The following is a 15,425-nucleotide window of genomic DNA, read 5'->3' on the forward strand; positions in this document are numbered from 1 at the left end:
CTTCTACTACATCCCAGAGGTGGATTCAGATCTGATGTCTGGAAAAAAAAACACTGAAGAACTTACTGTCTTAATGTTCATGAAATCAGTTTGTGAAGACTTTTCATGCTGGATGTAGCCAGTGGAAGATGGTCAAGAGGGGATGTACATGGTCAGCAACAATACTCAAATAGATTGTTGCATTCAAGTGGTGACTGATTGATTGAAGCCCAAAGTGTGCCATGGAAACTTTCCCCACACCATTACACCACCTCCACCAGTCTGGACTGTTAACAGGCAGGTTGAGTCCATGGATTTGGCTGCTGGCACAAGAATTCATTAGAATATTCATTAGACCAGTCTACATTTTTCCAGTCTTCAACTCTACACTTTGTGAGTCATTGCAGCTCATATTTCAAGTGGAACCTGACATGGTCTTCTGCTGCTGACGCCCGTCCTCCATATGGTCCGACATTGTGATGCTTTTTCTGTTCACCACACTTGTACAGAGCAATTATCTCTGAGTTACTGTAGCCTTTCTGAAGCAGTCTGGCCATTCTCTGGACCTTTTTCATCAACAAAGCATTTTCATTCACAGAACTGGCTGTTTTTCTTCTTTATTGCGCCATTCTGAGTAAATGCTCTAGAGACGTACGCTTTGTGTGAAAATACCAGGAGATCAGCAGGAGATCTGCATGGATAAAAGAAATCACTGAAATGCACTGCTGCCACATGAGTGGCTGATTAGATAGGTGTAAAAGTCTTCCTTATAAAGAGGATAGCTAAAATCTTCACAATCTTTAAAATATTCAGCAGAGCCTGTTGGTGCCACGTGACTATGCCTATGATGTGATTAGGACTGAAAAAAATCACTCCCTTGTAACTCATGCTGAAACACAGGTCATGATTTTTGGTAGTGATTACCAAGGACTACGTGTAATCATCACTGCTCCATGGCGGTTAGAGGACAAAGTATTTAAAGCTTGTCATATGCTGTTTGACCAGCAGGAGGGGAGATTGTCACCCACTTCTTGCTGTCACCTTTTCTTTTTCATAGAATCTATCAGTTACATGGAGTTTGAGGTGTTAGTTTAGATTTTTTATTTGATTTGAACTTGACACTTTACTGCTGAAGTAAAAAAAAAAAATAGGCTGATATGTGCCCTTAATTCTTATAATAATGATTCAATTTCATTGAACAGCGAAAGTGAGAGTGATTATAATGCCAGACGTTATCCAGAATGGCCAAGCAGGCAACACAAAAATCAACACAGTCTAAATCTCACATGACACTGCATTATTAACAAGTATAATATCTATATATTTAATGCACACTATATTGCCAAAAGTTTTGGGACGTCTGCTTTTACATGCACATGAGTGTAATATGGAGTTGGCCCACCCTTTGCAGCTATAACAGCTACAACCCTTCTGGGAAGACTTTCCACAAGGTTTAGGAGTGTGATTATGGGACCATTTCTCTAGAAGCACATTTGTGAGGTTGGTCAAGAAGGCCTGGCTCTCAGTCTCCACTCTAGTTCATTCCAAAGGTGTTCTATCAGGTTGAGGTCAGGGCTGAAGTTCCTCCACACCAAACTCACTCATTCATGTCTTTATGGAGCTTGCGTTGTGCACTGGTGTGCAGTCATGTTGGAACAGGAAGGGGTCATCCCCAAACTGTTCCCACAAAGCTGGGAGCATGAAATTGTCCAAAATGTCTTGGTATGCTGAAGCATTAAGAGTTCATTTCACTGGAACTAAGGGGCCGAGCCCAACCCCTGAAAAGCAACACCTGAATTCAATGATTTGGAGGGGTGTCCCAAAACTTTTGGCAATAAAGTGTATATATTAAATGTATAATAAGCATAAAGATATGTGTAGAATTTGTTCTGCATTATAATTCACAGATAATTTGCACTGCTGTGCAGAGAAAGGTTTTCATTATTCTGCTGTGGATTCTGTGACAAGATGTGGTGACATGTTTCACACTTTTCTAAGGACAGTGTTAAAGCTTAGTGTTGAACAAAAAATAAACTCGGGCAAAACTAAAGGCAGGAAAAAAATTCCTTAAAAAAAGTTATAGATTATACAGTTACAAATTTAATGAATTTTAATTCTAAAATTTACCAAGTGCTTAGAAGCGAAACCGCCTTGTGAAGGTACAGTCAGAAACACTCGCAGCAAGACAAATTTCTCAACATTATACACCGATCAGGCATAACATTATGACCACCTGCCTAATATTGTGTTGGTCCCCCTTTTGCTGCCAAAACAGCCCTGACCCGTCCTGCACTGTGTATTCTGACCCCTTTCTATCAGAACCAGCATTAACTTCTTCAGCAATCTGAGCAACAGTGGCTCGTCTGTTGGATCGGATCACACGGACTAGCCTTCGCTCCCCACGTGCATCAATGATCCTTGGCCGCCCTTGACCCTGTCACCGGTTCACCACTGTTCCTTCCTTGGACCACTTTTGATAGATACTGACCACTGCAGACCGGGAACACCCCACAAGAGCTGCAGTTTTGGAGATGCTCTGATCCAGTGGTCTAGCCATCACAATTTGACCCTTCATCAAACTCGCTCAAATCCTTACGCTTGTCCATTTTTCCTGCTTCTAACACATCAACTTTGAGGACAAAATGTTCACTTGCTGCCTAATATATCCCACCCACTAACAGGTGCCATGATGAGGAGATCATCAGTCTTATTCACGTCGCCTGTCACTGGTCATAATGTTATGCCTGATCAGTGTATATTGGTATTACAGTGGTAAATGAGTGTAACCATGCAGTTGCGCTGTCTGTTAAACTTATATTAAGTTTTTCAGGTTTCTCAGTAACATCACAATCTGGATTTTTTTGTTTTATAACCTTTAAAAGAGGGAGGCTGGTGACAGAGCGACTTTTTATAGCTTCTGTGTAACTGATAACAGGATTAAATTGAACATTAAATGTGACAAAACCAACAATATGAATTTCATTTTCTTCCATAAATAAATAATAGTAGTTGTTGCCTAAATGTTGTGGTATAAAACACTTGGTGTTAATGGAAAATGACAGTGACTCTACTTCACGTGGGGCCACATTCCAAAATGGAGGCCCCCAAAAAATGCTTATGAATACGTCTTATTAAAATGAACCTATATCTGAAGTAGCAATTCTACAAAACCCTATAACACCACTTTAGAATGAAAGAAGATAAAGTTGTCCTGAAGGACATTCTCACCCTTCCAAAACTTGGACCATACATGTACAAATTCTTTTCCCAAGCTGGATAATTTTCACGCTTTATCACTGGATTAAATGCATCTGTACGACCTTCCACAGATGTTCTGCAGGCTGTAATGAAATCGAGCCGGTTCTCATCACAGACTCATCGAATTTGCAGGATAAACAGACAAAAATCTCACAAATGTTAGTCATCGACCACAAATTGCTGTTACAATCTAGCGGCTCTGTTTATTTCAGGGTTTCTTTTCCCACAGGACCGGCTCATTTCCTCCTTTTCGCTTTTCCCTTTTGACTGACAGAAGCCTCTACTTCATCGCTTGAGAGATGAAAGAACGGCAGAAGTAAATCTTTCATGTCTCTCTCTCGCTATGACTTTTTTATATTTCTTTTTAAAGATCTGAAGTGTAAGTGTAGCTACACCATACAAGTGTCACCACTTTGATGATTTCAGCTCCGAATTTCAGAGTTAGAACTTGTTATCACTCTCTTTCTCAAAGCTGAGGAGCAAATGCTGATCCGTCTGACTTTTCTTTTCTTTTTTTTCTTATGAAGAGAATTACAGGCAAGACTCTTTTATTTAGTGGAGAAAAAAAACCCCTTCTTTCTTCTCATCACTCTGTGACAGGTAACCCAGAAAAATATCTTTATTTGTACATTTCACAAAGGAGCTATTTGTAAAATTCATGAGGTAAAATAACAAAAGAAAAAGAAGCTTAGCGGCTGTACCATGTATACAGAAAGGGCCATTTTCACGGTTGGTGGCTTGAGATGAAAAATAATGTTCAATATTTATTTTAAGGAAAGTTACACGTGTTCAGAGTCGCGTTACACACCTGCTTAAGCTCGATTTCTGGACTTCACATTAAGATTTAACAAATTACCAGTGTAAAATGCGTATCTCAAAGGGTTTTCTTGTCTGAGATTGGGTTTTCAATAGCATCTAATCCACTGCCTTTAAACCTGCACAAATTTCTGGGATAGAAAATGTGGACCGAAGACACAGAAAGCACTTTTTATCTTTTTATGTGTTCATTCAGTATGCTGTGCTTTAAAGAGTGAGTTCACTTCTATGCATACATCTCACTTAAAGGAAGAATTGCTCATAATTTTATCCAGTTATCTTTGATAATCAAGATAAGCATCGTTTCAGTATACACCAATCAGGCATAACATTATGACCATGAAGTGAATAAGACATGATCTCATCATGGCACCTGTTAGTGGGTGGGATATATTAGGCAGCAAGTGAACATTTTGTCCTCAAAGTTCTCACTTTGCTTGACTCTGAACATGTTACCTCAGCTATCAGAAGTACATAATGCTGATTTTAAGCAGTGCTAGACTCACCGGTTTCCAACCTGCTACATTTCTGAGTACATCAAAGCTGTGAATAGTGCTAGGTGCTAAAATGTCCTAGTCTTCATTATCATTTTCTTTTCATGTCCTTTGTCTATGACATCACTCTCACATCAGGGTGAATGCTAGTGCGTGATATTACCTTTATCAGCTTAAAAGGTCTAATCTGGATCTCATCCCTCTCCCTCTCATTACTAGCCTTTGTGTATGCACTATTCGACTCAGTATATATGAAATAAAGTGATGTATTTATATACAGAATATACATTTTTAGCAGAATTTAGTTCAGCAGTAATGCAGTGTGAATTACAGCGACAGTCATTTTCACTGAACCATCGCTAGCAAGACATTTCAGTTGCTTTATTCTTTTGTTAAGGTGTCTTGTATAAATTTTAAGACTAATGGACCATCAGTTGGAGCATATCATCGTCATCATCATCATCATCATCATCATCATCATCAACAATAAATGTTTAGAAAAATCTTTTCTTCAGCTCTTTTGGGAGAAACGACTAACAGGTTATATCATATTAGCCTTATTGTAATAGTTTGCCACTGCAAAGCTGATTATTCTCCTCTAACATGCCCTGAAGTGTTGCTTTTATACTACAGCAATTTGCCGTGATGCAAAACTTTCTACTGACTTTTTCTGTGCTACATTGCATTACTCTGTTTTTTTAAAACCTGTTTTAGAAATACAGGTTAAAAAATGCAAATAAAATAAAATAAAATAAAATAAAATAAAATAAAATAAATAAATAAATAAATAAATAAATAAATAAATAAATAAATAAATAAATAAATAAATAAAATAAAATAAAATAAAATAAGTCAAAGAAATAAAAATATATACTTTTTTAATAATAAAAAAAAACTTAAAAAACAGGTCAAATTTTTTGTTTTGGACTTTCTACAAAAAATCCTGTTATTATGTTAATAAGAGGTTAACGAGACCCGTAAATGCCCCTTGTTGAAGGTGTTTAGTAGCGATAATGCAACATATTGAATTGAATTAAATTTAAACAATACTTGGAGAAAGAACAGCTCGTGCTGTAAACACAGCGTGTTGTCTGGGGGACGGGGCACACTGTGAACTATGAACTAGTTATTTATTACAGACTCCAAAAACATATTGTGTACTTTTTGGATGTTATGGACTTATGAGAACGAGCCTCTGTGTCTTTAAGAATAGGGGAGAAAGAAAGAATCAGGGAGAAGCAAGGAACTTAGTAGGAACACTGATCTGCATGCGTGCCACATGCATTCTCTCTCTCTCTCTCTCTCCGTCACTCTCTTCCTCTCTCTCTTACACTTCCTTACACTTCTCCTACCATCCCCGGAGCCGTACTCACGTGGAGGTAGAGCGAAAACACACTGGCTCCTCAGACACTTTTCACTTTCCCCCAAGCCCGGGCCTCGTTTTCTTCCAACTCCGCTCATCTCAGCAGCTATACAGGAGTCACGTTTCATCCGTATGGAGTTGGATGCAGGTCTCGAGTCTGAGGGTCAGTCTGGTAAGTGCTTGAGGGGAAGAACAAGAGGAAAAGAGGCCCCTTCATGTGGAGGTGTTTGTTTCTTAGCTTCTGTGCTGGTGGTCTAGAGATGGCCTGGTGCCAGGAAAGTGGTGGAAAGTGGATGCTGAATGTCGCTCAGAGTGATGTCGGATCTCAAGTAGAAAATGTTTATGTGTGTGTTTGTGTGTGTGTCAATCTCTGATTCTTAGATGTGAAGTTTATAGAGAATTTTCATATTCCAGAGTTGGCTGGAGTATTAGAAACTTTGGGTTAGATTTTCAGACGTTGTGTTTGTGTTGTATGTTTCTTCACCCGGTTCTTGTGGTTTGGTTTGTAGGTCAGCAAGCGGTATTTGCGTGTGTGTGTGTGTGTGTGTGAGAGAGAGAGAGAGTAAAAAAAAGCAAGAATCCTCTCATCATTTCACTCTTCTATTTTGTAAAAGTACGTTTAACTCTAAAGTGTTTTATATTATTCAGTAACTGCAGAGTAAACAAACCCCAGAAATGATTATGTAGTTACAAGTCTGAGGATCTTCAAGAGTTTAAGGAGTCAAAGATCTTTATCTCGGCGAACGTTCTTGATCCCTCTCCACCCCCCCTTTTCCCTTCACTTCCATTTACTCTAGACAGAGACTTGCCAAGTTCTCCGTTGAAGGATGTCTAACCTTCGCGAAGAATGCGCCTTGTGAAATGAATCAGCGTCTAAAATATTTTCAAGGAGGATAGAAACACCTTTTTCTCTGTCTCCTCCTCACAACATTAGGCTTCATGCCATTCCAGAGAAACACAGGGAGATGAGAGAAGAGTGAAATGTAAATGAGACAGAGGTGTTGAGGGAAACGCAAAGACGGAAAGTTCAGATGAAGGCTCTAGGCTGGCAGCGTTGAGACTCCGAAACCGCCGTGCAGTCAGCACTAACGTTCAACATCTGTGTTATGCACGCACCAAACCACAAAAAATCCCAGAATAAACCCAAATAACACGCTGCAGTACTTTGAATTGCGTCCCTGCCCTGCTACACTTTACTAAAAAAAGTGCACACAAGGGCACGCAGGACTCCAAGACTCAAGTGTTCAAATTGGATTTTAACCCTCGTTTGGAATAAAAGAATGGAAATCCTGCAAGTGGATTCACTAAAACAGTGTTATGTGAAGAAATGCAAAGTGTTTCATTAGTTGCTATTGACCTGGAAAGGGTTGAATGGCTTCTCTCAAATGAACTGACTGACAAGCAACGTGGCCGATTCATATTTTAACCGTCTACGAAGATTTTGAGAAAATGAAAGGGAAAATTTGCCTTCAACCAGAGATTTTAACATATACACATGTGTTAAAATATAAAATATGTTAATATAATGTTAATATAAAAGACTGACTCAGTATATGATGCTAGATATCCTGGCACGTCTATGAAGGGACAGTTGGAAAGCTGAAAAGTACTGTTTCAGGAATTGTATACGCCCAAGCTTAGATTTTAGGGCTATAAAAAGACCAACAAGATGATTTGTCAAACTTTTTTATATGATATCTACAGTATTGTGGCTCAAGGTTCAAAGTTCTTTACTTGTCCCATATATGTGGCTGAAAGGATGAAAAATAGAGACAATATAACAAATGTAGAAAAAGTAAAATACAGTAAATTATATTATAAACAATGATAACTGTTATAATAGATTTATGTCCATAAGTCCTGAAAGGCCAAGGGTTTTTTCTTCTTCTTCTTCTTAAGATTCACATTTTCTTGAGATAACGACTTATTTTTTCGAAAAGCATTACTGAGCATCGGTCTATAACAGATCATTCTCAGGATCGAACCCACAGCCATGCAGCTGCATTCAAAACAGTTGTTTTTCAACACACTGTGATCTTGAGAAAACAACTTTAGTTATCTTCTTCGATGGCAAGAAGAAAAAAAGGAATAATGTGTGGCCTTTCTGAACCTCTGTGTGCATATCAGCAGCTTGAATAACTCATAAGACCTTAAACGATCTGTTCTAAAGTCTTTTTCACATCTAAAGAAGTAAAGGTCTGGTTTCTTTATATAGGGCAACTTTATAGGACAGGTTTATGGCTGTTCCCAGACTTAGCCACTAATCACATTTCTCTACATTCTCCTGACTGGCAATAATTACCGAATGAACCACTGTCTCCAAATTCAACAACGTCTGAAAATTCGTTACATTCATTCTCTCAATATTATAAATGTTAAAATATGACCAGAAGGTACTCAGTCGAGATTGTGATGCAAGCTATTTAATTAAGCTTTTACAATATTCACGATCTTGATTTTGTCACTTGAGTGAAACAATGCTGGTGTTTTTGTTCAATTGAGAAAATGTGCTTATTAGTGTGAAGAATAAGCTGACCAAGCACTTCTCTTTAGTATACACCGATCAGGCATAACATTATAACCACCTGCCAAATATTGTGTTGGTTCCCCTTTTGCTGCCAAAACAGCTCTGACCCGTCCTGCACTGTGTATTCTGACACCTTTCTATCAGCACCAGCATTAACTTCTTCAGTAATTTGAGCAACAGTAGCTCGTCTGTTAGATCGGATCACACGGGCCAGCCGTCGCTACCCACATCCATCAATGAGCCTTGGCCGCCCATGACCCTGTCGCTGGTTGGACCACTTTTGATAGATACTGACCACTGCAGACCGGGAACACCCCACAAGAGCTGCAGTTTTGGAGATGCTCTGATCCAGTCGTCTAGCCATCACAATTTGGTCCTTCATCAAACTCACTCAAATGGACGCTTGTCCATTTTTCCTGCTTCTAACACATCAACTTTGAGGACAAAATGTTCACTTGCTGCCTAATATATCCCACCCACTAACAGGTGCCATGATGAGGAGATCATCAGTCTTATTCACTTCACCTGTCAGTGATCATAATGTTATGCCTGATCAGTGTTGGACTCTTGATATAATTTAAATCCCAGGACCACCAAGCTGCCACTGCTGCCAAATGCCATAAATGTAAATATTATCTGCTAGACCTACAGCTGTCATATAATTTTATGCATATACAGTAAGTTTTGGTTCTCCGTACTAAAAAAATATTGTTTCTGGACTTTAATGACTTTAATAATAATGATTATTATTATTAATGAATAGTATCATATAATTGTATTGAATATCTCCCTTATTATCTTCCATTGTTTGTGTATTTATGTAAATAACTAATTTTATTGTGACATATTTATTATGTTATTTAAGCAAAATATCAGACAGTGGTGCTGGATTTAACACTGATACATATACATTAGATATTTAAGATCTGAGAATTGTGTATACCTTAGACATGCCTACATATTAAAAAAAATTCTGGGCACATTTCTTCTATAACATTTTTAATGTCACTTAAGTCTGAGGTCTAAATACCACATGCAATTTCAGTATTAACTCTCGCTCGCTTAAGTCACCTCTGAATACATGTAGAGTATAATAGGAGTTTAGAATATATACATGTTCTCTGTTTTGAGTATTTACTTGAGCAGATCAATTTAAATGAAGTTTTCTAATTAGCAGCTCTTTTGAGTTCAGAACGATCCAGACATATAAGAGCTTGATTCAAGTATCTAACACTTCCTTAGGTCACATAAGAGCTGATGGACATTAATAAAGAAATCACGTTTCCATAGTTACTGTACTGTCTTGCTGTTCATTCGAATGTTTGGATCTTTTGGATACCAGAGCCGATGTGGCATAGTTATTCAGGAACTTCATCATTTCTGAAGCCTTTAAAGGTCTTAGGGAAGACGCATTAACCACAGCGCAGGGCTATGTGCGTACATTTGTTATAGCTTTAACGCTGGTATTTTCAGACTACGTATGAAAAGGGCATGGCTTTCCTCACAGGACCCCGAATGGCTGCAGGTTTTCATGCCAGCCAAATAGAAGACAGATGTTGACAGATGTTGTAGCGGCGATGTTTTGCCGGCGATGTTTCCTTTGGTATTCATGCCACTGTATGCTGGGTGCAGTTGAAGTTTACTCCTGTATGAAGTGCTAGTTCGGTATATATATGCATACGTTACTCATCACTCCCACTCTCCAGGAATGTTCTCCATCATTCAACTCCCATACATTCCCAAATATCTGAGGAATATTTACTGACTGTAAATCCAACTATGTTCAACAGACTGGTTTATCTGATGTTACTAGAGCGCACAGCTCATTTTCCTTAAACTGTGCACATCTTTTCATTCTGTTTAAATAAATAAATAAATAAATAAATAAATAAATAAATAAATAACGGTAGCTCGAGGCAGTTAATATTTCTCCCAAAACAAACAACATTGCAAGAAATGTAAATTCACCTGCTCTTAACTGATCATCAAATGCTGGTGTTGCCAGTGTGGATAAAATCAAAGCAAATCTGTTGTCAGTAGCTTGTACAGAAGCACTCTGGGCTTGACGTGAAGCTTGACGTGACACCTAAGTGTGTGAATTTGGGGCAAGTCTGAACCTGCCTTCAGTCCCTTTGATTTCAAGGTGTTATAAAAGCTAATCTTTAAAACATCAGTAAGACATGAGGAGTTGTACTGTTCCAGGCTTTGCTTATAGCTTCCTCCTTTGTAACATTTTCAGGTGCAAGAAACACACTCTTTCTGTGCAAGGATGCTGCTCTTGTGCCACTTTAGACAGGAATGAGCACTCCTGCTGATCTGAGACACGCTATATCCTTCAGGAAATAGCACTATCCTTCCCCAACCAGGGTCATTCTAGACCTCCCATGGGCCCCGTGCTTTACGTCTACAGCCAAGCTGACCTTTTACTGGCCTGAACCTGGATTTGTTCCAAAACACACCCTTGTCCACTTCCTATCATATCTCAAAAGTGTGTAAGCCATATGTCCCCATGTCACATGAATGGTCAGTTGCAGCACAAGGGAATAGATGTACACTGTACACGTTTTGTACTGTGATGTATGGAATTTCCATGCAGTTTGGGGCTGTCTATTTCCTGTTTTCCGTGCAAAAGAAACGCCATAGTGGCTTGCTAAATGGTTGTCTAGCTATCAGAAGTATTAGCTACCTTGATAAACTACATGATCAACCTCATTTTAGACTTTGAAAGTGCAATCTTCAGACATAAATTCTGCCGTATACAACATTTTAATGTTGTAATGTTTTACTCCCATCCTGAATCCCAGTGATGCCGAACCATGACGCACAACCCAAAATGACCTTCTCTTTCATCCCTGTCTCATCCCAGAGCAACACTAGCCAATCAACAAGCAGCTAAAAACAACGTGGTGATTTGCATCATATGTCTAAGACGAAGCACATGTTAGTCTTCATCCTCCCCATTTTGGTAATTGTAGTATGATAGGGGAAACCTGGCATGGGGGGGTTGGGGGGGCGATTATTTGGGACAAGACCAAATTATGGAGAAAATGATGATGAACATAAATTTAAAAGAAGGCTTGCCAATTTTTCAGGGTCTATGATATACAATATAGTACAGTCTCAGCAAAAGGCCTCTTGGGATAGGTAACAGGTTTATCATTTTCTATGTCTGACAAAGCAACAGGTGACCGTTTACTTCCAACTTACTCGCCAATATGGTTTGTCTATGTTTGAGCAAGCAACAGCTGACCGTTGCTAGTGTTGTCACCTGCGTAAATATAGGATTAAGGTTTAATTCCACAGATTCCAAGCTACATTTAGTGAGTGTGATCATTTTTTTTAATTCTTAGGTTTTATTTCCACTAAAATGCACAGCCTTGGGTTTCCTTTAGAATTAGTGGAGTATACTTGCTCAATCTTTTCATTGAATTTATCCAAGTGACATATTCAGTGACCTGCCATTGCCATAACTTCAGCAAAGTACTTTAGATTACTTTGAAACCATCCTTGAATTTATTAGCCCCTAGAACCTCTAGATTTACAGTCAATGTGATATTCAGTATGATCGTACCTATATACTTGTGTTTGGTTTTCATTTGAATATAGATCAGTGGTTCCACTGGTACAGTGCCTTGCATATGTAAATGTCCTCGTAAATGTTTCCACATTTTGTACTGAACTGAAATGGGACTTATTTGGGTTGATACGCCCGAAATCCACACACAATATCCCATAATATTACAACCAAAATTATTTGCCAAATCCCCTGTATTAGTTCTGGTGCATCCGGTTGCCATCAGAAGTCATGTATTAGCTGAATAGAGTCCACCTGTGTGTAAATAAAGTGTCATGTGATCTGAGTATAAAAACACCGGCTACTGAACAGCACCTGAGTTTGTTAAAGCACCTAAACAAACAGCATCATGAAGACCAAGCAGCTAAGATCAGTCCAGGATGGAGTTCAACAGAGTATCAATAAATGTATTATTAAAAATGGAAAAATGAGAGAACAACTACAACTCTGCACTCTAGAAGAGGCATAACACCAAAAATAAGTGATCAGGTAAGAAAGGCAACCGATTTTTAATATTACTCTTCAATATAGTGGGCTTCGTGTAGATTCATGACATTTATAATCCCGACGAAATCCGACAACAAAATGTGGAAAAGTTCAAGGGGATGGATTCGTCTGCCAAGCTCTGTAGCTGTATTGTCTATGACATTACCTCAGTCATATTTCAGACATGAGGTGGTATGATTTGGATAATAAAACTCTTCAATAAATGACTCATACTTTCCTCTTTCCATCACTCTGGTGCAGATTAATCTCTGTCTCATCTGGCTATAAGACTTATCCCAGAGCTGAATTCTAACGGCTTATTATTAGCTTTCTAGCAAGTTGGAACCTGATCTTTCAATGCTTTACCGATGCTTTGTATTTCATGGTAATCCTTCATAGATCATGATCCTTTTTCTTTATTGTAGTGTTTAATAGATGTTATGCTTAGTTCCCGGTCTGTTCAGCAGTTTGAAAAGAAGTATTTGCTGGTAATTCAGTGTATTCTTCAGCCAGCTGCTAATGTGGTCTGGCAGGTTGTTTGCTGTGTGACTGATTATTGAGTCTTTGGTGCTCATGTTGGGAACCAGTCACTTCAGAATACTTTTCCTGACCTCATTTTGCTCGGACATTCGGTATTTCCAGCCAAAAAGCTAAGTAGCCAATTTCCCAATTACTTTCTCTGCTCAAACTGGGTGGAGTCCTTTAGTCTTTCCAGTTCTGTCGCCACTTTAGCACTAGCATGGTCATTAGCAACCTTGTGCTTGTCATCTCGTAGATCTCTAATTAGTTAAGGCGAGCTGCAGGTTACACAGGTATGTTCCTAAAAGTTTTCAGTCATCATTACCTGAGGCCTGTTGAGGGAATGATTGGGGGTAGATGTTAACTTTCAGTACAGATCCCAAGACTGGATAAAATGGAAGGGTTGCATCAGGAAGAAGCATCCGGAGTAAACCCTATGCCAAATCAAAAATATGTGGATTGGATGATTCTCTATGGGAGCAGCTGAAGGACAACAACAACAACAGCATTGTGTATAGTTGTTATTTTAGCATTAAATACACTGTAATTAATACAGTGTTGTACAATGCAGTATAATTGCTGTGAAGTTTCCCACCACCCTTTTGTTGTTCCTATTTTCCTATCTCATTGCCTCATTGTATTTTACTCCTTACTTATTAAATTAGTCAATATTAGCAAATAGAGTTAGACTTAATATTCTACATTCAGTTCAAGAATTTGAAATGAATTTCTATTATGTTAAGGTATTCAGGCATACTGTACTTCTAAGATGCATTTTGCTTCAAAAATACTATTTAAATAGTTCATTTTTGCTAAAATTCAGATCCAAAGAAATCACAATAACTTCATAACTTCTGATATTTGTTCTTTATATGTATTAATGAGAATTTCTCAAAACGTTCTGAATTTGATTTCAATTTGCAGAATTTTGTGAAAATTTGCTTGAATTGAATCAATCAATCAATCAATCAATCAATCAATCAAATAAACAATCAATCAAGCAAACAAACAAACAAATATGTAGACAAACAAATAAATAAGCAATCAAACAAATAAGTAGACAAATGAACAAATAAACAAAAAACAAACAATCAAGCAAATAAGTAGACAAACAAACAAACAAACAAACAAACAAATAAATAAATTCAAATTTGAATTCCAGGTTGAAATACCAGTTGGGTAAAAATTAAATTTCTGATAAATGATAAAGTTAAACAAACCAACCAGCCAAATAAATAAATAAATAAACAATGTTAAACAAACAAAAAACAAAACAAAAAAACATAAATAAATAAATAAATAAATAAATAAATAAATAAATAAATACAAATAAAAAATTCAAATTTTAATTCTAGGTTGAAATACCAGTTGGGTAAAAAAGTGTTAGATAAATGATAAAGTTAAACAACAAACAAACAAATAAACAAAGTTAAACAAACAAACAAATAAATAAATTTGAATTTGAATTCTAGGTTGAAATACCAGTTGGGTAAAAATTAAGTTTTTGATAAATAAGAAAAACTAAACAATAAACAAACAAACCAATATAATTATTCATACCATATGTTATTTTATTAATGTCTTCACATCTTAACATACTTTTTATATATGAGGAAGATTCTATTAAGTAAGTATTTTATTTATAAAGCATTTCTAAAACAATGTCTCTTAGCCAGCGTGAAATATATAAACAAATATTTTTCACCAGTTACAGCTCTCAATCCTTGAGACATAACATTTGCTTTAGACATAACATTTGTAAAGCACACACACACACACACACACACACAGACACACACACACACACACACACACAGACACACACACACACACACACACGCACACACACACACAGACACACACACACACACAGACACACACACACACACACACACACACAGAGAAATGTCTAGGTTGTAACGAGACTGTGTTTCATTTGTTTTGTAAACCCACTTCGAAACCTGGGTCACAACCTCATGGAGCGAAAAAGACGACAAGATACACGTTTATTTAAGGGCACACAGACACACACACACACACACTCACATACACATATATGCAGCCCCTGCTCTGAACTCTAGATGAGCCGTGTGCTTTTCCAAAAGGTCAGAGTGCTGTAACCCTTGACCTTTTGTCTGCCGGAATACCATTACATCTGCACCAATATATCTTGAAGGAAAGACAGACAGACACAAGATACTCTCTCTCTCTCTCTCTCTCTCTCACACACACACACACCTTTCTAGCAGCACAGAAACCACCTATCAGATCAGCAAGTAACTTATGACTTAGAGATCAAACCACAAAAGGGAAGTGAAACGTTGCAGGAAGAAGGGATTGAGAGGAAGGTGTGGCGGTCACCTACAAGCAGATAAAGTGTCATGTCTAGGGTTTTTTTTTTCTTTCGTG

At 37.8% G+C, this 15,425-nt stretch overlaps 1 protein-coding gene across 2 annotated transcripts in view; it reads left to right on the forward strand.

Moving 5' to 3' along the window:
• dab2ipb (DAB2 interacting protein b) overlaps nucleotides 1-15,425 on the forward strand; it is a 175,249-nt gene that overhangs the window by 20,700 nt on the left and 139,124 nt on the right. Inside the window, exon 1 of one of the 2 annotated variants that reach the window (XM_058382730.1) lies at nucleotides 5,888-6,082. The exons of the other annotated variant lie outside the window; for it this stretch is intronic. Within the exon in view, the coding sequence (XP_058238713.1) occupies nucleotides 6,043-6,082 (40 nt within the window). The 5' untranslated portion in view covers nucleotides 5,888-6,042. Of the gene's footprint in view, nucleotides 1-5,887; nucleotides 6,083-15,425 lie in introns of those variants that run through there. 2 annotated transcript variants of the gene reach the window in all.

Source organism: Hemibagrus wyckioides, linkage group LG28 (assembly GCF_019097595.1).
Source record: "Hemibagrus wyckioides isolate EC202008001 linkage group LG28, SWU_Hwy_1.0, whole genome shotgun sequence".
Lineage (NCBI taxonomy): Eukaryota > Metazoa > Chordata > Actinopteri > Siluriformes > Bagridae > Hemibagrus > Hemibagrus wyckioides.